The sequence below is a fragment of the Equus caballus genome, chromosome 1 (assembly GCF_041296265.1).
Source record: "Equus caballus isolate H_3958 breed thoroughbred chromosome 1, TB-T2T, whole genome shotgun sequence".
NCBI classification, from domain to species: Eukaryota; Metazoa; Chordata; class Mammalia; order Perissodactyla; family Equidae; genus Equus; species Equus caballus.
In genome coordinates, this window is record NC_091684.1 from 52543919 (window position 1) to 52571277 (window position 27359).

Consider the following 27359-nt stretch of genomic DNA (forward strand, 5'->3'; position numbering starts at 1 on the left):
GAGGGAAGTCCTGATATCTCCATTTCATAGATGAGGATTCCAAGGCACAGAAAAGTCTAGTAACTTGATGCAGGTCCTAGAGCCAGGATTTGAATCAAGTCTGACTCCAGAGCTTGGGCTCTTAATTACATCGATGTGATGATTCATTTGTTCATAAAAAAAAAAAACCTAAGATAATTATTGAGATATTTACAGTTAAAATAAAATCAGTGTTGAAATGAGTAATAGTAAGCTCTGAGAACAGAGACACCCTGAGGAGTCAAGAAGATGCATTTAAATAACTGTCTACAAATGAACAATCTCTCTTTTTGACAAGAAAACACAACAATAACTTTTATCCTGGTTTCATATTTCAAGAGTTAAGACTGGGAATATCCCAAAACAGTTTTTTTTTTTTTTTTAAAGCTGAGTCACTAGGGTCCTGTAGAAGGAAATAAACTCTCGGTTGATAAATCTTTGCTTCTGCGTCGGGGGGAGGGGGGTGCCGGGGAGGGGGACCGCGGATGGGGGGATCTTGTTTTACTTATTCACAACCAATACACTTTACCAGATTTAGTTCTGTCGGTTAACTTAGCATCAGAACACTCCGCTAGGAAGGCTACTTATTTGGGACAGTCTCTTCCCGTTGCTTAGGATGACCAAGGTCCTAATATGAACATCCGGACCTTGCCGGCAGATTTTCGAAAATTCCCAGCCACGCTCCATCCTCGTCCACGCTCTCCCGCTCTTGAACAACTGTAAAGTGCATAAAAGCTTGTGAGGGCCTGCAGAAAGCGCAGCGCCTCCGAGGTGGGCACACTTTTCCCCTTGTCTTCCTCGGGGAGCGATCCCAGCATCTCTCCCCGTGTCTCAGCGGAATCCCGATCGCGCTCCCTGGGCGGGTGGGGGGAGGGCACGCTGCTCCCGGCAGCTGGGCCCGGGGTGTCACCCACGGGGCCACGCGCTCCAGGGGCCACGCGCTCCAGGCACCCCGGGCGTTCGCGGGCCGGCCCGCCGCGCCGCCCCCGCCGGCCGCGCCACGCTCCGCCCTGGCCGCCGCTCGGCCCGGCGCCGGGGCGCGCGGGGGTGGGAGCGGGCCGCCTCAGCCTGATTTACGGCTCTGCTGAAAACCGCTTCGCTCCCGCAGCAGCAGCACCGGCCGCGGCGGCAGCAGCAGCAGCTGCAGCTGCAGCAACAAGTCGGGTAAGTGGCGGCCGCGGCGCGTGTGCACCGGCGGCCCAGCCCAGGGGGCGCGGCGGAGGGGGCCGGCCGGGGCTGGGCAGGAGGTCCCGTCCCCTCTGCGCGGCGGGCACTCGGGCTTCTCGGCCCCACCTGCAGGAACTCGCGTGCGCACTTGCGCGCTTCGGCACCCGCGGGCTGGCTTGTCGAGGAGCGGGGGCGGGGAGAGTCGGACCCCCGAGGCAGGTCGTTGCCGGCCTGCCCTGCCCAGGCGGAGGAAACTAAGGCTTCCCTGCTAACCCGGTGGACTGGGCTTTCCGCTGGGCCCCTGGAAGCTTGAGTACTCCCGGAGTGTGTGGTTACCCTTTTCCCCATCCAAGAATGCCACCTCTTTACTATGGCCCCCTAGAATCCTGACTTCCCCTTCCTTCCCCTCTTGCCTGCGTGTTTGGCCCGGGTTCGCATCCCATTCCTGGGGTTTGCATCTCATACCCAGAAAACCGATGGTTAAACAACCCAGCGTAGCACGGGAAGAGGTTCCGCTCTGCGTGCCAGAGGCTTGATAACCTGGAAGATTTGCCTAGCTGTCTGGGGACCGTTTGCACCTCTGCCTTTGAAGCGGTTGAGGGCCCAGTAACAACAGTTTTCGGTTTAGACCCTTACCTGGTCTCCCACTTTTTTGGCCCAATGCTTGATACGTTTAAGTCGAAACCGTTAAGGGAGGGAATAGATCTGCGCTGCTTGCAGAATTGGGTTGCTAGCAGTCATCTGTTGCTAGGGCTAAGATACATTCCTACTTGGAAATAAGAACTTCCTGTTATTAAAAAAGTTATGCTCATACCTACCTGGTTCACACGTTGGCTCTGTCTAGAGTTTGTCTTGTTAAAACAGCATCAGAGACAAGGCAGTCCATCCAGAACACCCTATTTTGATAGTCTTGGCCACGGCCCCACTTAGGTCAAATGATATTTGACCCCTTGGGTTCCTAAATTTCAGTAAATCTTTAGTATAGAAGGTCGTGATTGTTAGGATAACATTTAACTTATGTCATCACAGCAATAATTAAAGGACAAAGTAACGGCAAAAATCTTAGATGGAAAACTTTCCAGCTGATGGTGTGCTTAATGCCACTGTGCCTAGTTTGAATAATATCCTTCCTATACTTGAGGAAAGATCGCTGAGCTTGCTCTCTTAGGACCTATTTGAACAATTCATGTGAATTTTCCTCATTTTATGCATTCATGTTTATCAGGATTGTATCAGTAAACTAGGGCACGGTTTTGCAGTTAGTCTACTAAATTCAGGAGGGCAGAAAACTTGAATTCCACTTCTGGATCTGCCACTTCCCGTCTGGCCTCAGATTAATTACTTTACCTCTTTGCTCCGATTTTCTCATCTGTGAAAAGGGAATGTTACCCACCTTTTTTATCCTAGGCAGGGGTTGGCAAACTTTTTCTCTAGAGGCCAAGTAGTAAGTAATTTTGGCTTTGCAGGCCATAGAGTCTCTGACTCAGCCACTCACCTCTGTCACTTAGTGGAAAAATAGTAGTGGACAATATGGAAACAGATGGCTGTACCTAGATTTGGCCCGTGGGGTGTAGGTTTTAATTTTAACATAAGGTAATATCTGCAACTGAAACCGAAAAGCCTCTGCCCTCATAAAGATGAGCAGCAACAATCACTTCAGTAGCATTGTTTAAACAGACATGTAAAGTACTCGTTTTATTTTCCTCTACCCAGGACTTTTAGAGTAATGCAACAGCAGGCTTTTGAGGCAAGCGGATACCCCTGGCAGGAGTCCTTTGAGAATGTTGCTGTGTGCCTGCCATTCCGCTGCCCGAGGTGTGGAGACCATACCAGATTTAGAAGCCTGTCGTCGTTGAGGGCCCATCTGGAATTCAGTCACAGCTACCAGGAAAGAACCCTCTTGACAAAATGCAGCCTCCTTCCATCCCTCAAAGACACAGACCTAGTCACCTCCTCAGAACCCCTGAAACAGGCAAAATTGCAGAGCTGTGGCAACGTGGTGAAGCAGAAGCCGAGCTATGTTAACTTGTATAGCATTTCACACGAACACTCCAAGGACAGGAAGCCATTCGAGGTGGTGGCAGAGAGACCTGTGTCCTACGTGCAGACCTACACTGCAGTGGACCTCCGTGCAGACTCGCTGGATGGGTCCCGGTCGAGTCCCGGCCTTCCCACCCCAGACACCAAAGCTTCTTTCGAGGCACATGTCAGAGAAAAGTTCAATCGGATGGTGGAAGCCGTGGACAGGACCATCGAGAAGAGAATTGATAAACTCACCAAAGAGTTGGCTCAGAAAACTGCTGAACTGTTGGAAGTTCGGGCAGCTTTTGTTCAGCTGACTCAGAAAAAGCAGGAAGTTCAGAGACGAGAGCGGGCCCTGAATAGACAGGTGGACGTGGCCGTGGAGATGATTGCGGCGCTGAGGCAGCGCCTGACGGAGTCCGAGGAGGAGCTTCTCAGGAAAGAGGAGTAAGTGGCGCCCGAACAGGATGCTAACCGCATTGCTGTAGGCACCTCCCCGCGAGTTACAAGCAAATGTTAAGTGAGGTTTGGTTTTTGTTGCTTGCAGATACCTGGGCTGCATTTCTCATCGAGATAGTTGAATGTAGGAGGCACAAGGCTTTTAATATTATGTACCCTCTCTTTGTGTGGTCTGCAGCCAAGCAACGTGAAAGTCAAAATATCTAATCCCGTCTCACCTTGGAAACTGTAAACTGCAGATACTGTTTTTAGAGAGAAGAGTGGTTCAGTCTCTCTGTGGTGGGATCTGTTCCCAGCGCCAGCTGGTGTTGGGGGCCGTTGAATGGGAAGGCAGAAAGGGCCTGCTCTGGGAGCCACTCCTTCTTGAGGGTCTCCATGGAGGAAAGTCCAGAACGTGAGATGCTGTCTTATTCAAGTATAAAAATATGCTCTGAATACAAATAATTTTGGCTTCTTTGCTGTTTGGCTTAACAGCCTATGTTAATTAAATGTCGATAGCTGAGAATCCACTTAATTATAATTTTTATTTGGAAGAAGCAGACGATAGGAAACCCAGAGGAAATTTTCTGAGATTGCTATACTTCTATGATGTAAGTTTGAGAATTTTCTTTTTGTAAACTGATATGTGATACTAGGCTAAGTCATGCCTCCTTGCAAAGAATTGACGCTGGTTTTCAGTGTCAGTTTACAATGATCAGAGAAGTTCTTGTAAAAATTATTATACTTGGAAAAGTATTTCCTTATCAATAAGTATGGATTCAACCCAAACTAGGAAAGTATGCGTAACAATGAAGCGTATTTCCCAAATACAGAGTGTTGGGTTTAATTTTAAAAAGAGGCTCAGAATTCATAGAATCAAAGAACATGAAAATTGATAGACTAAAACATGCTAGAAGGAAGGTTTCCAAATAATTTGAGTTCTGTCATAGAGATTGACTTAATTTCGTGCTTTCTTTGCCCTCTGGCACTCTTCTCTCTTGTACTGTCTCTTAAAATGTAATAATTAAAGCTTCCTCCATTTGGTAAGAGGCTTAGAAACCCTATTTATTAAAGCGATCCTCACCAGCTATCACTAAATGCTTAACATTCTACCCAGAGGGCAATCCTGCTCTGCTCAAGTAGACATTTGTTAAATTGCGTAGTGAGGACAGATTTGAATCAGCCACTGATTTACTTTGCTTTTAGGGAGATCATCTCTAACAAAAAGTATTTCTCTCTTGGCTTCTGGTCTTTCCTGGTGGAAAGTTAGTGCCGTGAATGTTATGGCCACCAGGGTGACTAACATAGCACCACCGGAAAAATGGCAGATGGGGTTGCCCTATGGTGCAGAGAAAAGCCTAGAATTAAATGTTGTGGTATTTCTGTTTGATTCAAGAGCAATGAATTTAAAAGGAACCAGATTGTTTGCATATATTTATTGTATTTTGTTTATTAATGACACAAGTAATAATGGACGTGGGATTTGGGTTGGTGATGGCCTGGAGTATGGGAAGACAATATCATGGCAGAGTTAGATCTAGGTTATCGTCAAGGGTCTAGCTTTTATTTCAGGTGGTGAGCTCAAGAGTGCTTTATTATTAAAAATAACTGAACTAACTTAAGTAAAAGTGGGCCATGCGTGGATCAGTAATGATAATGAGTTGTAGTTAATCCAGGACCAACTGAAAAACTAATGCATACGTAAAAAAAAAATTTAACAGGGTAGAATTATGTTAAACGTCCTCTGTCTTCTCCAGGCATATCTCACCCCATCCTCGGGGGACAGCCGCTGTTTAGTTCAGTGAATGTCCTTCTAGATCTTTCCTATGAGCAAACAATCATATGCACTTTATACACACATAGAGAGTTACTGTGTTTTCCCACACGGAATCATGACATGTACCATTCTGCCACTTGTCTGTGGAGGTTTTTTTGTTATAATGTAGTATGTTGTCAGTATGATTCATGCGCTAAATATGAAGTTATGTCATGCCTTTTGGCTATTGCATGGTATTCCAGGGCATGGTTGCATCATGGCTGATCTAATCGAGTTTGCTATTGATGAATGCATGGTTTTATTGTGTTTTCCTAGTACATGTGCCACATCATGACGTTTTGTTCAACGATGGACTGCATATATGATGGTGATCCACAGATAAATACCACATAGCCTAGGTGTGTAGTAGCTATACCGTCCAGGTTTGTGTAGGTTCGCTCTAGGATGTTCGCACAATGCCAAGATCAGCTGATGATGCATTTCTCAGAACTTATCCCCATCATTAAGCAACGTATGACTGTAGTGCCTCAGTTAACACCCATACTTAGATCTTTGTTCATTGTGAGTATATCTGAGGGTAAATTATGAGTTGATTTTTAGTATGACCTTGTTGGGCTACTAGGGAAGAAAAGCAATGACATTAAAAAAAACACACACTTTAAATGAAAATACAATGAAACTGCCTTAAACTTTTAAACATAAAATAAACAAAGTCTTCATTTTTTTAAGCCTTCATTTGGCCTGTCCCGTCAGTTTCTGTATTCAAGCCTCAAATACTAACTCTTTCTGTACATAAGATAGGACTGAAAGAGTCTTGTTTCCAGGAAGGACAGTGGAGCTCTTGGTCTGAGAGAGCGACTGTGGCTTGGGCCCTTAGTGTCTACAGTGTCCAGCCTCTGCACCTCCCCAACCCCCTGAAATGGGGATGCAGAGCGAGCCAGCTGCCCATCTGCCACACCATTGCAACTAGGTTAATTTGACTAGATCTGCCTGGCTGGGCGGTGCCTCTTCCCTCCTCACCATCCCTCTCAGAGCTGTGCTTTCCACCGAAGAGGTGACCTTTCCGATACAGAAGGACCCTGTTTGACCAGGGAACATAACGAGCTGTGCTCCCCTGCTCTAAACCCTTCCGTATGAGCTCTCAAGGCCCATTTGTGAAAGAAGTAGGTGATTACAGTCCCATTTGAAGTTGACTTAAACTCTGGGGACCCTTTGAGACACAGATAGTAGATTCAGTTAAAAAAAACCGCAAACATCTAATATTTAACATTCACATGAGGCTCCCTTGCTTATGGATTTTTCCAAGTTTAGAATCCTTTCAAACGAATGAATGACTCAAGGGCCGATTCTGCCCTGAGGCCGTCTGTAGGCTGAATCACCTCAGATTGTAGAAGTCTTATATATGCTCCACAGCACAGAAGATTGTTTGAATTGGCAATATTTTGTGCTTTTGTGCTGGTGAGTCTCAGTGTCCCTCTGTCGAGAAGTACAGTCATGCATCGCTTGACAACAAGGATATGTTCTGGGAAATGCGTCGTTAGCAATTTTGTCATTGTGGGAATATCATAGAGTGTATTTACACAAACCTGGATGGTATAGCCTGCTACACACCTAAGCTATGTGGTACTAATTTTAAGGGACCCTGGTCATCTATGTGGTCCATTGTTGACTGAAATGTCATTATGTGGCGCATGACCGAATCTGTTTGTTTCTGGAGTGCAAATCCAAGAAAGAGGTTGCTCATCATGGTTGTGAAGTCTCTGCCACTTTAAAAGTCCTATGGAAACAGGTATTTACTTATTCAAGTCTTCAGAGCTGTAAGGGTAGCACTGGCAGTAATCAGGTAAATCAATCCTGGCCACCCTTGCAGCAAAGGTATCGCTTCACAGGAGAGGATGGATGTGGAGAGGAGCTGATTCCTGGCAGAGTCGATCACCTGGGTCGTGGAGAATATCGGTGTGACAACAGTAATCCTAAATTTACTCGCACGCTTTTCTGCTGATGAGGTTGCAGAGTCCTGACCGAGCACCTGTGATGTGCCCAGAACTGTGCTAGGTGTGTGGGGGGAACATAAAATTCTTGGTCTTTTTCACAAAGGAGCTTACACTCTGCACAGGAAGAATAAAACATACCCCTCAACACACCCATGTTCACACCCAGGGTGATTTGAACCAGTGCTCAAATACAAGCCATGGTTTCAAGTTGATGAAATGTCAGAGAGCAGACTTTTCTGTCTGGAGAGGCCATGCTGAGGGAGTGAGGAGGGGCAGGATGTGCATTGGTGGCCGGAGGAGAGTGACATTGAAGGACAGCAAGGAAGTGACCGTTAGAGATGGCCCCTAAGGGGACTGTGTAATTTTAGTGCTGGAACGTACCCCTTGTCTCCTTCAGGATAACATCTTCATTTTACAGATGTGGAAAATAAGGCCCAGAGCAGTGGAATGACTTCTTCAAGGACAAAAATTTGGTAGCCAAGCTGAAACTGGAACCCACATTCCCTGTCTCTCCGCTGAGTGCTTTTTCCGTTAATTCACTGTGTCACAGCCAGACTTTTGAAAATGTGCTATTTGCCCGAAGTGTCAAGACTTATGTAATACCGAATCTGGCCCATTTTGGAACGGGCTTGCTTCCTTTCTATTTTGAGAGGGCTGCCATGGTGACATCATTTATTTTTCTGATGAGATTAAAGAAAATGTCAGCTGGCATCAAAGGTGCTAGGAAATGGGAAAATGGTGGTGTCATAAGTATGGTTATGATATTAAGCTTCCAGAACACCAGCCCAGGGCTTTTGACTTCCAGCAAGTGCTTTTAACTTAAGTCTCGATGTCCATGCCCAGTCAGGGTGGAGCCCGTGCCCCTGCCAGCCTTTGACCACGATGAGCGGCCTCTTTGTAATTCCACCTCTAATTTCCATCCTGCTCCCTTGCAAGCTGCCATAGATGTAATCTTTCCCTTCTTCCTTCATCATGTGCCCTGTTCCCACCCAAGAGTCAGCCAGAAGACAAATCTTTATTGAGTGTCGGATACTGTTCTAGGTTCTGGTCATACAGTGGTAAACCAAGTGAGTCCAGTTACTGCTTTCATGGCAGATACAGACCAGAAGGTTTGAAAATAGACGTTAAACAGATCATTAGGGATATGATAAAAGAGACATATAGGGGTGGCCTGACCCAGGTAATGTCCATTTAGGTTTCTGTCCAAAGCCCCCTGTGGAACGCTCTCCTTTAAAAGGCAGGTTTGACTTGGTAACTTGCTTTTGCACAGCCCAACCCTTCCACTTAATTACGTCTTTCCTCATTTTGATCAGCTAAAGCAGTGGATAGACAACTTGGTCTCCAGACTGATCCATAGCTAGGAAGCAGGCCAAGAAAACTCATGTTAGATGTGGAGTTCAGTGGGACGGGGAGGGGTCTCTTTGCTCCACATTTTAATGCATTTATATAAATGGGGTCCTCTTATGTCCCATGCAGACTGATAAACTAATATAGGAAAAAACGGTTGTCAAATATGCTCTCTTAGGGATGTCATGTGGTAAAATTTGAGACCCAGGAAGATTTGCTATTTTTCTCTCTCTCCCCCTCCCCCTTTCTCTCTCTCCTCTCCCCCTAGCCCCTCTCTCTCTCTGGCCTGAGGAGCTCAGAATGTAGTGTTGGTCTACTTAGAATCAATAAGAATAATTTGACTTTCCCATGTTTTTTAAATCCTTAATGAGAAATATATGCTCCTTGATTTCTTCAAAGAATCCAAAAAAGAAAAATGAGGAAAAGGGCCGGTGACAAGAGTAGAGATGTGACGTGGCCCCAGACCTGTGGCAGGTGCAGATTCCACCTTGTGGGGCCCCATGGGTACACAGGAGCCGACCCTGAGCTCCGAGCTGGCAGCCAGGCTCCCGGTGCTTGGAGGCGGTTAACTTTGGCTTCAGGGTTTGTCTCCTGGCTGACATTACGGTCTGTCTCAGGTGGTCTGTGATCAATAGCTAGACTATTTTTAGCCAGAGCTATTTTTACCATTTCATATGCCTCTGAAGAGGTTCATAAATCAGTACTGTAAAATGAAATTTAAGTGACTTGGTAGAGCTTTACCTTTAGGACGAGAAGCTGATGTTAAAGTGTTGTTTAAGAATTGAAGAGAGGCATCAGTGTTAGATCCTGCCCCGGCTCCTGTGGGAGATACCCGTATTGTAGGTTACTGACTGGTTTTATGCCCTACGACTTGTCTAGAAAAAATTAAAAAAGAAATCTAAGGATCTTTTCATCAATTAATGATATTCAGCTAGAGATGTAGCTGCACATTTCATGCATTCGGCGGAAATTTGCTGAGCCCCTGTTGTCTGCTGGGCTTATGTTAGGTGCTGGGGGTCCCACAGTGAAGGAGCAGGCAGGGTCCCTGAACTCACTGACTTCACAGTGGAATGGGGTAGACGGCACAACTAGTTCTCTGCGGTGTGGTCTGTGATAGGAGGTTCTGCGGGAGAACACAGGTCAGCTGATCCGCACCCAGGCCTGTCTCTGGGAAAGCTTCCTGACAGGAGAGCCCTGAGGTTGAAGGGATCATTAAGAGTGGGGGCTTGGGAAAGGCATGGGGAGGAAGTCTGGTGGGGGAACAGCTTGTGCAAAAGTAAGAATCTGGCTGAATGAAGGGAATTCACTGATGGTGGAGCAGAGAGGGAGGTCATGTGCATTGATGAGGTCCGAGGGGAACACAAGGCTACAGGATGGCCATGAAAGCTGGAGACCTGGGGGAGTAGTAAATGGTGTATTGGTAGTAGATTACAATATGTGATGTGATGAGTGTGCTGTCCCTTGTTAACAGTGTGTAGTTCAACGCCCGTGTAAAATTGCAGAGAGTGCCACAGTGCATTAATGCACGCGTCCCTCTCTCTCTGCGCCTCCTTCTAGAATGTGTTGTTCACATGATAGTATGTCTTTGATTTTTCTGGTTTAACCTGTCTTTAACCTGCCTCAGGAGAAGTAACAGAGGGGGTTCAATCTGTAAAAAATGCAATAATATTTATGTTTCAGACCTTATGGCCATCCTGTAAGGAATGAGTTCATGAGTGAACAAATGTTTTCCCTAAATAAAGCTTTGATTGTGTTGAGAGGGCTTTTTCGCTCATTGCTCCTTCGCTGTGTTTGTATATGAATGTCTGTGAATCTCAGGATACTGACAGATTTCTAGGTCTGCAGATGATCCCGCGTGATAATGAACTTCAGTCCAGTTCCTTGTATTATACTGGTATTTTTTCCTTGAGTATCAAATATTGCTTTTAGTAAGCAAACTTCCCACTGAAGCTTAAAACTTAAAACCTTGGATTTAATCATATTTAACCTTTTTTTTGAAAAAACAAACAAGAAGTCAAAGATGGGGCTGGAAGTAGCCTAGAATCGGTTAATTTCCTCATGGCTAGTCTGTACCCACACCCTGATTGAATTTCACTCAGGTTTGCCCTTATCGCCTCATCTGGTCTTCCAGCTTTCACACCATATGCTGAGTTACAGGGTTGAGAACCTAAAATGAAACCACACAAGTGTTTTTACTCTTCTGTCTGATAGCATCATATTATTCTTTTTCTTAGTCACATTCAGCTCAGCTTTGTAATTCCATGTTTGTTCCAGTATTTGTTTCTTTTGTTTTTGGTGAGGAAGATTGGCCATGAGCTAACATCTGTGCTAGTCTTCCTCTATTTTGTATGTGGGATGCCACCGCAGCATAGCTTGGCGAGCGGTGTGTGGGTCTGCACCCAGAATCGGAACCCATGAACCCCAGGCCGCTGAAGCAGAGCGTGCGAACTTAACCACTACACCACTGGACCAGCCCCAGAGTACTTGTTTCTTTTAGTGTCTGCTTCTCTCGCTTCATCAGGAGTCAGCTCACCACCGGCCAGATCCAGCCTGCTACCTATTTTTGTGGAGCCCATGAGCTAAGGATGGTTTTTACATTTTAATAATGGTTGCAAAAAATTGAAAAGAAAAGTAATAATTCATGACAATGAAAATTATATGAAATTCAAATGTCAGCGTTCATAAATAAAGTAAAAATATATAAACAATGAAGTCTTGTTGTTACACAGCCACACTCATTTGTTTACATGTGGTCTGTGGCTCTTTTGCGCTAGGCAGGGTTGAATAGTTGTGACAGAGACTGCATGGCCTGCAGAGCCTGAAATATGTACTCCCTGGCCCTTCATAGGACAAGGTGGCTGACTCCCGGGTTAGGCAGTAAGCTTCATGAAGATGGTCATGGGTTCATGAGTGCCCCAGCACTGAGCCCAGTACCTGGGAGCACTCAGTAAATGTTGGTTGAGTTACTGAATATTGGAATAAATAGACATTTGGATCCTGGCTGTATCTTACTGTTCCAGGCCACGTTGTCCACCCTCCGCAGAGTTCTGAGGTTCAGGATCACTCTGGTACACAGTATGGCTACAGTTCTCAAACTTTTTGGCCTCCCTTCCCCTTACAGTTCTAAAAAAATCTGAAGAACCCAAAAAGCTTTTGTTTGTGTGGGTTTATACCAGTTGATATTTACAGTCATGGGTCACTTAACAAGGGGGACATGTTCTGAGAAATGCGTTGTTAGGTGATTTCATGTTTGTGTGGACGTCATAGAGTGTGCTTCGCAAACCTAGATGGTAGAGCCTGCTGCACACCTAGGCTGTCTGGTACTCGTGGGACCACCATTGTATATGTGGTCCGTTGTTGACCGAAACGTCTTTATGCAGCACATGACTATATTAGAAATTAAAACTTAGAAATTTAAAAAACACTTATTAATTCATTTAAAAATAGCGATAAGAAATCCGTTACTTGTTAACATAAATAACATGTTTTAACATATAAATAACTTGTTTCCCCAGAAACAATTTAGCGACAGGAGTGGCATCATTGTGTAAGTTTTGCAAATATTTTTAATGTCTGGCTTAATAGAATGCAACTGGACCTTGTTAGTTCTTCTGCATTTAATCGGTTGCAAATTTATTGTTTTGGTTGAAGTAGATGAGGGAAATCCAGTCTCACACAGATATGTAGTAGGAGAATGGAGGGGTATTTTAATAGCCTTTCCAGAGAATAATAGATATTCTGCTTTGATGCTATGCCAAAACTTGACAATTGGTAGTTTCCTAAAAGTTAATGGCAACGTGGAATCTGAAATTATATCAGTGAATATTTTGTTCTCTCTTACATTGAAATCCATTGGTCTGTCTTGCACTTTTTATGGATATTTTACTCTTTGGAGTACAATTATTAAAGAGATTACAAATGCAACGTGGTTAGTCCTCTTTCTTTTCCATTCGGGAAATTCCCAAGAATCCTTGGGGAAATAATATGTCTTCCTGGATATTGTTAATCCAGACTGAACAGGATGTGAAAGGGGAATCTGGAGTTGTACACATGATATTCCACAATTAGTCTCTGGTTTTTGTTACTGTTTTTATCTAATACAGATACCCAAACACAATCTCAGTGTGATGAATTTCTCCAGCCCTTGTCTTGTGTAACTTCTAATTTAAAATTAAAATATCAGCCTTGTTTTTAATGTCTTGTTTTTTAGTTGATGTGAAACATCCATAAACTGAAATTAGGTGAGCATTGGTGCCAGGTTGGTTGAAAAATACAAAGGAATTAAGTTCTCAGCTTCAGGCACAAAATAATTGAATGAGGAGGAGGTTAGAAAAAGATGCTTCTGTAGCATGACATAACACTCCATGGTTGGTGAGGAGCATTCATGTTAATTTGTAAAAGTTTTATGTGGAACCGGTAGCAAAACATTACATAATTTAAGAATACAGCCACATGGCGCCGGCCCCATGGCTGAGGGTTAAGTTTGCGCCCTCTGCTTCAGCGGTCCAGCATTTCGCCGGTTTGGATCCTGGGGGCAGACATGGCACAGCTCATCAGGCCACGGTGAGGTGGCATCCCATGTCCCACAACTAGAAGGACCCACAACTAAAATGTACAGCTATGTACTGGGGAGATTTGGGTAGAAAAAGCAGGAAGAGAAAAAAATAATTGGCAACAGTTGTTAGCTCAGGTGCCAATCTTTAAAAAAAAACCCAAAAAACAATACAGCCACAATCAGAAACGGCATTCAGATTTGTTTTCTTGCTTTTGAGATGTTAATCCTGTGGGATTAAGATGTCAAATATTGCTCTTTTATATTCTAAACTGTACAGCCCAAAAGCCCCAGAATACTAAATATGCACAGATTAAAAAAGAGTGGAAAAAATATACCAGGATGTTGACAGTAATTACCTCTGGGTGGTAGGATTATGGTTCACTTTTTGTTTCTTCCTTGTCCTGTTCAAACATTAATTACAACCAATATTTATTGAATATTTATTATGTGTCGTGTATTGAGTGATGGGCTTAGAGCAGAGAACAAACAACTCATCAGCCTTTGCCCAGTTAGATCCTGCAGTAGGTCAATTTTCATATTTTCCATAATAAATGTGAAATAGGTCTTTAATAAATTCAATATAGTAACTATTATAAACCAAATTGAATTGAAAAACAAGTAACACTAGACTCTTTTTTCTATGTTTTTGTGTTTGATGGGAATGAGCGTTTTGGGTTTTTGGTTGTTTTCCCTTAAGTACAATTTGGAGACTATTTCATGATTCAGTTACCGTAAGTATCACCCAGGAAGTCTCTGTAATGGGCTTGATGCTGAATGAATTGAAGCCTTAATGTTAGAAAGAGGAAGCAGCAGCCATTTTCCTGGGCTGTGTTTCTGATGGTGCTTTTGAGCTGTGAAGATACTCCATCTGAAGGATCTCAGCCATAAGTAGGAACCTTGAAAGGGCTAAATGTAGCACCCGGACGGACCTTGCACTATTTTGCTGCTAGTTAAGGTTTGTGACTCACCTGGGAGGCAGATCAAAGCTGAATGATGGTAGAGTTTGAAAATTGGCTTGTGTCCATGGCCTGAACAGCTTGGCAAGTGCACATCTTCTATTCGGGGCTCATACGTAAACATCTGGAAATAAACTTGAAACTTGCTGATGAAAGAAAACTCCTTTCCAAAGGGACTCTTACTTCTCTTATGTGAATATTTATTAGCTGCTGAAAGATAATGGAATTATTACAGGATTGGGGTTTATGTTTGATCTTGGATAGGAAACTAGAAAAAAGGGGGTTGGTATAATGAGCAATTCTTTGAGTGAATCCTTTTTTAGAACCAGTCTCTTTTCTATTTTTTTTTTTTTAACTTTCTGCTGAGGAAGATTCACCCTGAGCTAACATCTATTGCCATTTTTCCTCTTTTTGCTCAAGGAAGATTTGCCCTGAGCTAACATCTGTACTGATCTTCCTCTATTTTGTATGTGGGTCGCTACCGTAGTGTGGCTGCTGCCGAGGACTGTAGGTCTGCATCCGGGATCCAAACCCGGGCCACCAAAACGGAGTGTGCTAAACTTAACCGCTGGGCCATGGGGCCGGAGACTTTTTTCTGTTTTTGTAAATGTATAATTCCAGAGGTTTTGCAGAGACTCTATAGGAAGTGTCAGCAAAGTTTCAGTATGACCAAGTGTGCCATAATGTATTTGAGAGAGAAAAATCACGACTAATTGTAGAAGTGGCACGCTGACTCGCCTTACAGACTGGAGGAGCTGGAAGCTACTATCAGCTATTTCGCAAGACCTTCTGCGAAACTGTGACCTCCTGGGCGGAACTTCCCTGAAGTTCTGCTCTCAAGAAATTATGGAGCTTAATGGAAAATAAAAATCAAGTGGAGGTTGAGAGATGCAGAGAAAGCAGTAAATTTAATTGACTGCGTAGAACTGCATGAAGTTAGATTAAGAAAAAAAGGATTCCCTTATCTAAAATGAAAGAGGCTGGGGGAACAATGGTCGGTCTTCAGAATCCTGGTTCTGCATAAGTTGAACATGGTGGAAAAAAGAGGGGCCACTCCCTGAAGGTTGCGAGAGATTTTGAAGAAACATAAAACAAATACTATATCCAACAGGTAGTGAAATTATGGAATTCATTAGCCCCAGTGAGGGTGGCAGAACATCCAAAGGGGATGGCTCAAAGGATCTTCATGATTTCTTAGTAAGTGAGGCAAATCAGATGAAGAGAATTGTGATAATATACACCTAATAGTAGTGCTGATTCCCTGGTACTTGGCTTGAGGAAAAGGTGAAGCACCTGTGTGTGTGTGTGTGTGTGTGGGTGTGGGTGTGGGTGTGTTTGTAGAGATGCTCCTGAGGATGGCTACCAAAATATTAATGGTGATGGTCTCAGGATATTGGAATTGTAGGTGATATTTTCTTCCTTATATTTTTAATGTGTCTGAATTTTTTAATAAAGACCTTATTTAGTTATAAATCAGGAAAGTGTTATTTTCATATTTGCATTAGAAATAAAAAGATATAAAATAGCAATGAAGTTATGAAAAATTTTCAGGATTTGTGAGTCACGATGAATCATGTAGAATTATCAGGAGGATGGTTTGAGGTATTTTGCTCAACTTTTAGGGAAGGGCAACCTGCACGCTCTTTCTCTTATGTCAGTTAAAATAGCTTTCCCAATGGACCTTGGACTTCCCTCAGGATGGTGTTTCTTGGGCTGTTTGCTCAAAACATACTATTGGTCTTTGATCAAAATATACTATTGGACACTGTGACTCATTTTATGCACTTTGGTGTTCAGCATGGCCTCCTGCTTCCATACCTTCCCTCCCTGTAGTCTTTTCTCCCCCAACATCCAGACTCTTAAAACGTAAGTCAGAACTTTTCTCACAGTGTCCAATGGTTTCCCGCATCATTTGTAATAAAATCTGGAATCTCACAGTGACCTCTGAGGCCCTACCTGGCTCACTGCTCCCACTGCCCTCCCCATTCCCCACTCTGCTCCGGCCACGCAGCCCTCCTTTCTGTACCTCAGAGCCACCTGCACGGTCCCACCGAGGGCCCTGCTTGCTCCTCTCAGGTGTCTGCATGGCTTATTCCTCACCTCCTTCAGGTTGTCTGTTCAAATGTTGCCCTGTCCGATAGGTCGTCCCTGACTTTGCTTGCTAAAATATGGCTCTCTCCTTCCATTCCTCCCTCACTCTCTGTTCCCCTGTACCCAGTTTCAGTTTTCTCCTTAGCAGTTACCATTGCCTGACATACATATTTATTTGTATATTTTATAATGACTCTCTCCTTCTACTAAAAGGTAATCTCTAAATGTGATCACTTAACTGGAGTTTTCTCTCTTTTATCATTGTTGTGGCCATACTGCCTAGGGAAGTATCTGACACAGTAGGCACTCAGTAAATATGTGTTGAATGAATGAATTCCTGTCTTATTTCTCCATTTTGTGTTCTGACATTTTTCCTTGCAGAGAAGTTGTTACATTCAACCATTTCCTCGAAGCAGCAGCTGAGAAGGAGGTTCAAGGGAAAGCTCGGCTCCAGGACTTTATCGAGAATCTCTTACAACGGGTAGAACTGGCGGAAAAGCAGTTAGAATACTATCAAAGCCAGCAGGCCGCTGGCCTCGGCCGAGACGTCAGTGAGCATGTGGTAAGTTGCACAGGTCCAGCCTCCAAGTGTGAGGTCCTTGGGTGTGGTGAGATTGGGTCAAGGGCAGAGGAAAAGGGAGCTGGGGAGGGACTTGCGGGGACTCTCAGGATGTCGTAGCACAGCCATGCCTGTGTTATGGAAGTGATACCAGTAAATCCAAGACACCTGGAAGTCAGCGAGGAGATCCTGGCACATGGACTCCGTTTCTTCACCCTCCAACTCCACGCCAAGCTGAATTGGTAGAAATAGTTTTATGTTGTAGAATCACAGAATTTGGTGTATCCAAAGAAATCGTCTGTCCCAACCTTGGTGTTCAAGTAGATTGGAAAATATTATCGAGTTTTGGAGCTCTTCAAGAGAATCTTATGAAAGCTTTGGCCTTCTCAGTAAAGCAAGATTAAACCACGTAATCTTTTTTTCCCTTAATAGAAAGGAAAACACTACTCAATAATCTTTATAGGTTAAACATTCTTTAAGTATATTTTCAAAAAGAAAAATTCACAGGTGATAGTTAAATTATGGAATAGATTTCTGCATACAATTTTACATACAGTTTCAGGGGCTTAAGAACACCCCAGAGTCCAGATGAGAACTGTGGAGATTCTCATAAGTGGCTTGATCAAGATTCCCTGGTCTCTTTGGAGGGTGGAGGGAGGAGTACAAATAACCACACTGTAGGTGAGGGAGGTGGGTGGTCGTATTTGCCCTCTAGACAATTTTTTTGGTGGTAAAAACTACAAAGCCAAAGAAAGGATTGTTGAAACCCCGAAGTGGTTTATTTATAACATCTTCATTATCTGTTGAACTTTATTTATGCTTACTTCCTTCCCAGAAGGTTTAAAAATGATTCTTTTACTTCCCCCAAATGGACTATATATATGAGGAAAAGAAAAATAGGAAACATTTATGCTAATGAAAAGTTTAGCAAGGTTGCTGTTGGTTGGTTAAAACAAGTTTAGTTTGAGCATTCTGGAAACCAAGATTAAAAGGAAACATGATTAAGTAATAAAAGAAGGAGTGAAATGAAAGACAGGTGGATAAAAGAAGGAAGACACGGCAGGGATGGAGAGAGACAACAGGGAAGAAAGAGGGAGGAGGGAAAGAAATGAAGAAATCTTAGACAGTGCTTCCTGTAATACTGCAGACTCAGCCTTAGAACAGTAATGCAAGCTCCAGAACTTTCCATTCAGGAACAAAAGTAGACTGGAAGGAAGTAAGTTTGTTACATCTGTGAGGTTTTGGTAACTGTAATCAAAGCAGTTTCAGCTACATGACATATTTTCTGGGTGGACGTCCTGAGAGAGAACCGTTACTCCCCTCCTTGATTCCTCAGTCACCTCCTTGGGCAACTGAGAGTCCAGTCATACTAACTGTGCCTAGAGGGACACTCTGAGCCCTTTCCTGCCTTCTTCTCCATCTTGCCCTCTCTCAGGAGAGGGTTGTGTGGTATGAGGTCATGGAGCCCAGATGTGAGGTGAAAAGACCTGGCTTCCAGATCATTCCCACCCTGCTTCTGACTGGGCAAGACAGTTTGTCTTCTTGTGTCTGTAATTCTTCTATAAAATGAAGCAGCTGGACTAGATGCTCTCTGAGGTCTTTTGGCTGCTTAAATTCTCTGATCATCACCTGACTTTGGTGGTTAGGAATTCTGAAATTAAAATATAACATTAATATTTCAATATTTAGGCTTATAAGTAGTAACCTAGAACTAAAAATGTGGGAAATTTTACTACTAACCTAAGAGGAATCTTAAAGAGAAAACAGTGGAAGGCAAGAAGGAAGAAAAGAAGCCCATTAGTTCTTTTATTTGTATTTCTGCGCTTACTTCCTGTGCTCAGTTTATTTTTCCATCTTGAAAATTGAACACCTTTGAAAAGATGTAGTCGGTCATTATTTCTCATCATGCTGTACCATGTGATCAGAAGTTGAACAGCATCTCAGCTCTTCTAGCCAAATGTGTACTTATAGGATTATATGTATGTGTGCATGCACACATAACATAGATGTCCATGCACACATAAATACGTATGTATACATACATACAAATAGGGTAGGAAATTAATAAATATTTATGTTTATGCCCTCTGAGTCCCAAGCTTGGTATCATCTACCTTCTTCAGACTTGACCTACCTGGGGAAGAGTTGACTAATTCAAAGAAAATAAAGTACAGTTAAGATTGTAGCGGGGAATTAGAAGTGAGAGCTGACTGTGAGTAGGGTGTAATCAGGCTGTAGTGGGGTCAACTGGCTGACCATTGGAGGGAGGATGCATTACTCTAAGAAGACCAAGAATGAGATGTTTCATTTCTGAAAGCATTTAGCAGAGGTAATTTTCCTTGTTTTCATGTAAAATCCTCTAAGCTCTGCTTTGGACCATCATGTACCACATTATGAGATGGTCTACAGACCTTAAGACCATTTCTCCTATTTACATAGTCATTTCATTGGAATACTGTCCATTCGCCTGTGAAGTTAGGAGCCATGTCCTTGATGTAATGAAAGTGTTGAGTCTGGCCTCCCAGGGTATCTGTGGCTCTGGATACACAGAAGAACTTGGATGCTTTTAGCAGGAAAAACTTTGAGTCATATCTATTAACCTATTTGGCCCAGCTCGGTGAAGGCATAGAGCACCAAGACGCCCGGCTGCTGGAGCCTCAGCCCCACCCCGAAGAGCTCCTTGCCACAGTGCCCACCAGGATGGAGCAGAACATTCTGATTTCCTCCCCCCACGCCTCAGCTCCTTTTTCCAAAAGAGTCAGAAATACCATCCGCAGCCTGGTTCTCACCATCTCGTCTAAGGCTGCACTACAAAAACAGTGTCAGTCCTCTTCATCTCCCTTCCTCTACCCACCCCCAGACGCCTCCCTTTCTTCTCTTCCCTCTTTTTCTCATTGCTGCCTCCAGATAGCAGTGAAATCCTAGGTTGATATGTAAGTTGCTTCTTTCTAGGGTGTCTTCTTGCTTTAAGATTCTTTTGTGCTCTAGAAAAATTTTCTTCCCCCTCACATTTATTGCCTTTTCTGAAATTATGTTTCGGCATCTGTATCTTTCCCTTGATCCCCTTGAGCATTTATGTTCTTTTCCACCTGGCTGGTTTCTAAAAATGTAATATGCTTACTCAGATGTTTTGTCTTTATGCTCTGAAAAATGCTGTCGAATTAGACACAAAGTGACCTAATATCCCATCTGCCAGAATCACTCAGGGAACTGCTCAAGTGGAAGGTCACAAAACAGCGTGGATAATCTTATTTTAAGTGTTGTGTTTATTTCCTGCAGTTGCTAAATTAGGACTAGCAATAATTCATTTAACACATATTTTTTGGGGACGCAGCACTCACTGGGTGCTGAGGGAACTGCTGTAAACAAGATAGATGGGATCCCTGCTCTCAGGAGGGGACACAGTAGACAAGTAAACACGTAATGAAGATAATTTTGTATAATGATAACTACTATAAAGAAAAAAGTAAGATGGTGTGTTTGAGATGTCCACGGTAGCTTTAGTGAAAAGCCTTGCTGAGGAGACAACATTTGCATTGTGGCCTGAATAACAAGAGGGAGGCAGCTCTGTGAAAATTTGGAAGTAGGATGTTCTAGAGAAAGGAATAGGAAATGCAGGTGCCTTAGGGAACAAGCTTGGCACATTTGAGTGGTAGGAGATGAAATCAGAGAGTTGGGAAGGATCCAGATCCTGCCGAGGCTCCTAGGTCACCTAAGGAGTTTGGATCTATTCCAGAGCCCACAGGGAAGCCACTGGCAGATTTTAAGCAGGAGGTGATCTGTGTTTTAGCAGAGTCACTCTGTGTGCTTTGTGGGGAACTGACTGGAGGGGTGAAAGAATGAGAGACGAGCTAGAATGCTATTATGGTGTGGAGGTGAGAGGGGATGGCAGCTTGGATAGAGTGGAGGTAGAGAGAAGTGATGGGTATATAGGATATGTTCTGGGAGTAGAATTGACAAGACCAGTCAGCCTTGCTGAAGGATTAGATTTAGCAGGTGAAGGAAAGAGAGGAATCAAGGATGACTCTAAGGTTTTGGCCTGAACAATTGAGTGTATGGTGCTGCTATTCCCACAAAGGGGAAGTTGGCGGAGGGCTGGGTGTCCAGTTTGCCCAAGCCTATAATAACCTGAGATGCTGTGTTTGCGTTTTAGAAGTACTCAGATTGGCTTTCACTGCAGTTGGCTCTCAGTGAATATGTATATTTTTCCAACCTGGAACCTTGATCAGGGACTCTGTTGATCCCCATCTTCAGACTCTCCTTTCCCTAAGCAAAAAGAAGACGAAATAGTTGGACTAGGAGAAAATGGAGATAGTTAGATAGGTGAAGTGGGAAGAGTGTTTCCATCCACCTGAGGCTGTAGGGACCAGGAGGAACAGTGGCCTCTTGTGTTCACGGGGAGGAGAGCATATGAAATTCTATGGGGACTGATAACGAGCCCCACCTCCTCCCCAAGCTTCTTAATCTATAGGATCACTAAAGAAATTCTGATCTAGCCGTGGATTCCACTAGACTTTTTGTGTACACACCTCCTTGCTCTTATTCTTATGTACACAAACCCATACTTTGTAGAGAGGCAGTGCAGAGTGAAGGCTTGCTGGGACTTGGAATGTGCTAACTTGGGTTTGAAGCCCAGCCCTAACACTGGTGAAACGTTGAGGCTTCGAACCAGCCACTTAACTTTTCTACGTTAGTTTCCATATCTGTAAACTGAGGATGATAATGCTTCCCTCATGGGGTTGTTTTGAGGGTTTGTTGTGTTTGTTATATGCTCAGTATTTTTCCTGGTGAGTGACATATAGACACGTGCAATTTATGGTACCTGTATATATGTGTGTGTGTGAGATTTATGGCTCATCTTTACCCATGTTTATTAATGCATTTCCCTTTCTGTAAGACATAGTCAATTATTCCCATTTCCTGAGGTCCCAGCAGGGTCTGTCAGTGACATTCATAGGCGCTAAGGTTGTAGTTCTTAAAACATTTTGGAAGTCAGGGACCCCTTTGAACATTTGATAACACTGTTGGCCTTTTCCCCGGAGAGGAAGCATGTGCACACATGTACACACACACACACACTCACACACGCTTTCTCTCTCCTTCTCTTAACTTTGCATAAAATTCCAAAGGGTATTATGTATACATATGCAAGAACTCATCAGACTCTATGCTTACATACATACAGTAAAGTGAAGAAATTTTGTTATGCCTCAAGAGTCATTAAAAAAAGGAAGGAAGAATTTAAAGGAAGAGAAACCCTGTAAATTTTTTGCAGTTTATATATACACTGAAGTCCATTAAGGAACCCAGCTGAGAAGCTCCTGTTGGTGCTGGTGGGGCAGGAGGGTAAGAAGGTGGAAATGCTGATGCCTTCGGGGTTCTCAGAAGCTGCCAGCCTGGTGTTTGCCTGAGCCATCTGTCCCACCTCCTTTGTATGTTGCATAACCTCACAACCTTCATGCAAGGAAAGTGCCTTTTTCTGTTCATGTTTACTAATCTCATGCGGAACCCAGCCAGTGTGAACAGGGTCAACAATAATGCTGACTTCTGATTGTGTCAAAAGGCAGAAGGCAAGAATCCCATCTTGCCTTCTTGAGGACACGACCCTCAAAAGTTAAGAAACTTTCTTTCTGATTTGCTCCTGTCTAAAGCTCAGGCTGCTGACTGAAGAACCTGAGGGGTGATCCTGTAAGGTGGAGTTTGGTTTCTTAGGTTATTTGAGCATAACGGGAACACGGGTCTTCTCTACAGTGGGCCCCGGACAGCCAGATGGCCCTTTCTCCACATTTTCTTTGTCATCCTCTTCCTCTTTTGGTCTGCCTTCTGATGTGACACCATTTCTTTTAGTGAAGGCTGCATGAGGGAGGTCAGGAACTGAAGGTTGGGAATACACTGGGTTTGTCTATAAAGTGGTTGGTGACATCTGGATCACAGAATGGTGATTATCAATTTATTCTGCAAATGATATTCTGAGCCCAGCCACAAAAGTGCATGCGGATATTTTATTAGGAGTGAAAAATAATCTCAATGATAGATGACCTCAGGGACAGTTATGGAGTTGGTCTTCATATGCTCTCATTTTAGAAATGTTGTATTTTAGGCAATAAACATTTTATGCCAATTTTCCCCTTAGTTGATACACTGTGACCAGCCACAGCTGTAGTAAATTAGCTGCAAATACAGCCTGAATCAATCAAGAAATAATGGCACATCATTCCAGTTTTTAAAAAACATGTTTTTTCAAACGTTGCTCTATTGGGGGGACTCTCTGATTTGTTGAAATTTTTGAGATCTGATACTGGCTTCTGGGAAATCTCAGAACAGGGAGCCGCAGAGGCTGAGCACAAGACGTTCTTGGTCTCTGCTGTGATGGATGCTCCATGGGCGGGGTGCGATAGCAGTTACTGGCTTCCTTAATGGGAATACAGTTTCTTAAAAATATAAGCAAGGAAGATTTAAAAACCAAATCCGACCTTCAAGTGAAGTAATGTTTTTTCTTATTTGTTTTCCTTCAGCTTACAGATATCTCCTCAAATAGGAAACCCAAATGCCTGTATGTATATCTTTTTTATACTTGGGCCATTTGATAATGTTTGCATAATATGTTTTCCTGTTGCATTTTGTTGATATCTATAATACCAATGGATTTGAGAGTTTCAGGTAAAAATGCTTGTATACTTTCTAAAATGTGAATGTGACTTTCAGATGTGCTAATAGTCTTAGTATATGGCAGTATGGTAGTACTACAGCAGTATTTCTACAGTATTATATAGCCTAACTTTTTCTTGTTGAGGTATAGTGTAGTCATAATAGCTCTATAGTACAATTAATGTAGTATGTGTACTGCATTTTATATATATATATGTATATATATACACACACATTTATACTATGGATCATGTGCTTTATAATAGCTATACTACAGATTTGTTTGAGTCCTTTAGTAGTTACTTAAAGAGTCAAGAGGTAGGGGTTCTGGTCCCTTCTTCTCTGTAGACCAACTGTATATCTTTTCCTGGATAGTCATTTAAGTTTTCTATGCCTGTTTTTATCACAGGTCAATAGGACTAGTAATATCTCTCTGGGAATTTAGTATCATGAAACTGCTTTGTGAAGGCCACAGGAATTTTTGGAAGAAAAATACGAATATATATTATTTGTTTTACTGGCAGCATTATCACCACTCTAGCATGCAGGAGTGATTGTGCCATAGGTAGTTTTTATTCTTTTCAGTATTTAAAGAAATCTTTCTTTCTGCTCATCTCCCTCTCACCCGACCATCTGTAGCAGCCGAGGGCACCCACATTCTGTGTGTAACCACCCTGATCTCAAGACCCATTTTCATCCAAAGGGAAGGAGCTACCTGAAAAAAGCCAAGGATGACAGAGCCAGCACGCAGCCTTCGAAGGCCGTTCACGAACAGGCTGAGTCCCCAAGAGAGCTCTGCAGACCACTGAAGAAAGGGGAGCTGGGGCTTAGCCGCAAGGGCAACATCAGGCCCAAAATGGCTAAAAAAAAGCCAACAGCAATTGTGAACATCATCTAAAAGGGTGGGTGGCTCTGGACCACTGTTGCTGGGCTTTGGGGGTGTTGTTCTAGGAACCAACAATAATGTCCTTTTGGATACATCCCATAGTAGGACACTCTGGGAAAGCAAAGGGTACTACACATTTATTTCGTGTCCATACAAGCACCTGGATTAACCAGAATTTAAAAACAGGAATCTCGGTGAACCAGAATTTTTTTACAAGCCCCTTTTTAGAAGCAAGAGGCAAATTACAGAAAGAATGTAAAAAGATGAAGTCAGTTGTATCTCAAAGTTTTAGTAAAACAAAGCTCCATCTTCTACAGTACTGAGCCCAGTCTCCAGTACTTGCTGCATCGAGGATTCTATGCCGTGGTCCTTCATTCTCAGACCCACGGCCACACAGCATGTCAGGTTGGAAAAACTTTCCTCTGTGCCCACTGGTCTCTGAATTGCAAGGCAAAGAATAGGAATGTAAAGTTCTGTTAATAGCAGTGGAAGAAAAATATTTGTGTTTGTTTTTAACCTTCCCCTCAATTAGTTTGGAAGCCTCCAAAATAAGGAATCCTGTTTCCCTGAGTGTTCTGGTTAATCAAGATTTCAATGTTTGGGTTGCTTCAGGGACTCATTCAGTCAGAGTTCAGTTCTCATTTTAATGGACTGTTTTCCAGTTTGTTTGTTTGTTTTGGGCTTTTTGTTTCCCTGGATGCATGTTTATTCCGATTTTGGTCCACTCTGCTCTCTTCTTCGGCTGAGTCCTCTGCACCCTAAGACCGTGCTGCCGGCCTCTATTTAATAGCTGCTGCTTGTGCTGTGCTGGGGGAGAACAGTGCAGCCCTTCCATCAGCGCCGTCACCAGGGCAGGGTCTGGATGGTTGGATGCCAGCGGATTGCTTCCCTGCTCCTCGTAGCTGTAGGCATGACTTTCTCCTTGCTGGCCTAGCTTTTCCACCTCCTGCTGCTTCTGTGCCCTTTCATGACTAAAGTATACTTTCTGACCTTTCAACCAAGTATCTGAAGTGTTCGTTGTACACCACTTTCTAAAGTAATTTCTGAAATAAACACTGCATGTGGGATCCAGAATCTGACACCATCCTCCCCTTCCTCCCTAAAGTGGCCTTTGTTAAGAACCTCCTGCTTTACGAGTTTTCTTCAAGAATGAATTTCCATGTTCCTTCTTTTTTAATTTAGCAATATCATCAGGTCTCCTGCAGAGTTTACAAAGTGCTGACATCCTTCTGGAAATAAGAATAATTGTGTCCACAAATAGATACATATATACATACACATAACACATACAAAATATGTATGTCAACTATATTAATTTATTTTTAAATACTCATGGAAAAGGTATGTGTTTGTGGTGGATGATTTTTTAACTATATATGTTCATGTAGATTAAATTCTCTTCTTTTAAAAATTAAAACTGTAACCTAATTAACATTAGTAGAATTATGGTTGTTATTGCAATATGCATCAGATTAGCAGTGCGTTAAAAATAGGTAATAAAGCAATTACTTAAAATACCAGTAAATTGAAAAGTGTAACTTAATCATTGTATAAACATTTTGAACCTCTTATAGTGAAAATGTTGATTTTTGAATCTTCTCTTTGACTTTTGGCTCATGGAGATGGGCCATTCATGTGGTATATAGGCAACTGTCAAGTGGGAGAAAACATTGCTGTGAATATCATGTTTTTAGGCTAACATTGTAAAAATTATAATGTTACAATTATTGTTTATTTGGAGAATTAACCTCCTCCCAGGTTATTTCTTATTGATGTTTATACTATGATTGCACTTTAGCCTTTTGCATACTAAAAAATTGACTGGTTAGTTGTATTGCATGTTCTTTGTCCTGTAATGTATGTATGCAATAACGACAACTTGTTTTTAAACTTGTTTGTGTAGCCAGATTTTTTTTTCCATTTTATTTAATGTAACCTACGTTTTCCATTTTCATTTAATATGCCTAGAAGGCATGACAGCTCTCCTTGGCAGTGGTACCCAGTAATCTTCAGAAAGCACCACAATGTCATATCTACTCTATGTACATTACACAAGACAAATAATTTTAAGATTTATTATATTAAAAAACAATTTTTAAGTTCCAACTAAATTCTGACCCTCATACAAGGAAATGCATTATGTAAGTTGTACTTCCCGTAAATTTCCTCCTGAAACACGGGAGCTGGCTCACTCTGAAGGATATCCCACTTACATGCTATGACTTGAGCCATGTGCCATGTCCCACTTGGGTCTTATTTTTAAATATTTTCTTTGTCCACATGGGCAGTCAACCTTAGAGTTGCTTCTTTGAAGAAATGACCAAAGTTTCTGGGAAAACGTGTTCAAGGTTAAACTGAGGAATGGATCTAATTTTATTTGTTTTGTAAGGAAGAAATCTTTATTTGAACTATTTTTCTTTTTTCCCAGACTAATTTACAGATTCTTAACTGCAGAGTTCAGATTGCCTAGACACTTTTCCAGTATTCTACAGGGTCAATCAGTTGTTGGAAGTTGGAATATTCTGTTCCCAGAATTAAAAAAAAGTTTTTAGATTATGAAATATTATAATAATAAAGCTATATTTCTGACTAAGGTGTTGGTATGTTTTGTCTAGTTGAAATGTTTCTGGAGAGCCAAGTATGTTGGTCCATTAACAGTGATCAAAATGGTCCTTCATGAACAGGCTGTTTCTTGTACATATAATCACCATGATCTTGTACTTATAAGCTTTCTTGAGAACTTAACTTGATTGTTTTTATCATAATGCCTATATCTAAAAGTTCTTTTTACGTATGTTCACACTGAGAAGTCCTCATTGAAAGCCCATTTGGCACATTTCTCTTATCTTCCTCTACAACTATGAGTAATTTTCCTGCACTGTATTTTTAAACTTGTCAACT

The 27359-nt window shown here is 42.7% G+C and overlaps 1 protein-coding gene across 1 annotated transcript; it reads left to right on the forward strand.

The window, feature by feature from the left end:
* Window positions 1-999: 999 nt before the first annotated feature.
* ZNF365 (zinc finger protein 365) lies at window positions 1000-27051 on the forward strand. Its single transcript, XM_023643762.2, has 5 exons — window positions 1000-1182; window positions 2899-3654; window positions 16747-16927; window positions 23440-23477; window positions 24212-27051. The coding sequence occupies exons 2-5, from the start codon at window positions 2912-2914 to the stop codon at window positions 24468-24470; spliced, it is 1221 nt and encodes a 406-aa protein (XP_023499530.1). The 5' UTR covers window positions 1000-1182; window positions 2899-2911; the 3' UTR covers window positions 24471-27051.
* Window positions 27052-27359: the final 308 nt, after the last annotated feature.

What these genes read in the sequence shown, in the direction of transcription:
- ZNF365 (XM_023643762.2), top strand. Translation starts at nt 2,912, where the DNA reads ATGCAACAGCAGGCTTTTGAGGCAAGCGGATACCCCTGGCAGGAGTCC. An exon ending in GAGCTTCTCAGGAAAGAGGA is followed by an intron (nt 3,655 to 16,746) that starts GTAAGTGGCGCC and finishes TTTTCCTTGCAG; the next exon opens with AGAAGTTGTTACATTCAACC. An exon ending in GAGACGTCAGTGAGCATGTG is followed by an intron (nt 16,928 to 23,439) that starts GTAAGTTGCACA and finishes GTTTTCCTTCAG; the next exon opens with CTTACAGATATCTCCTCAAA.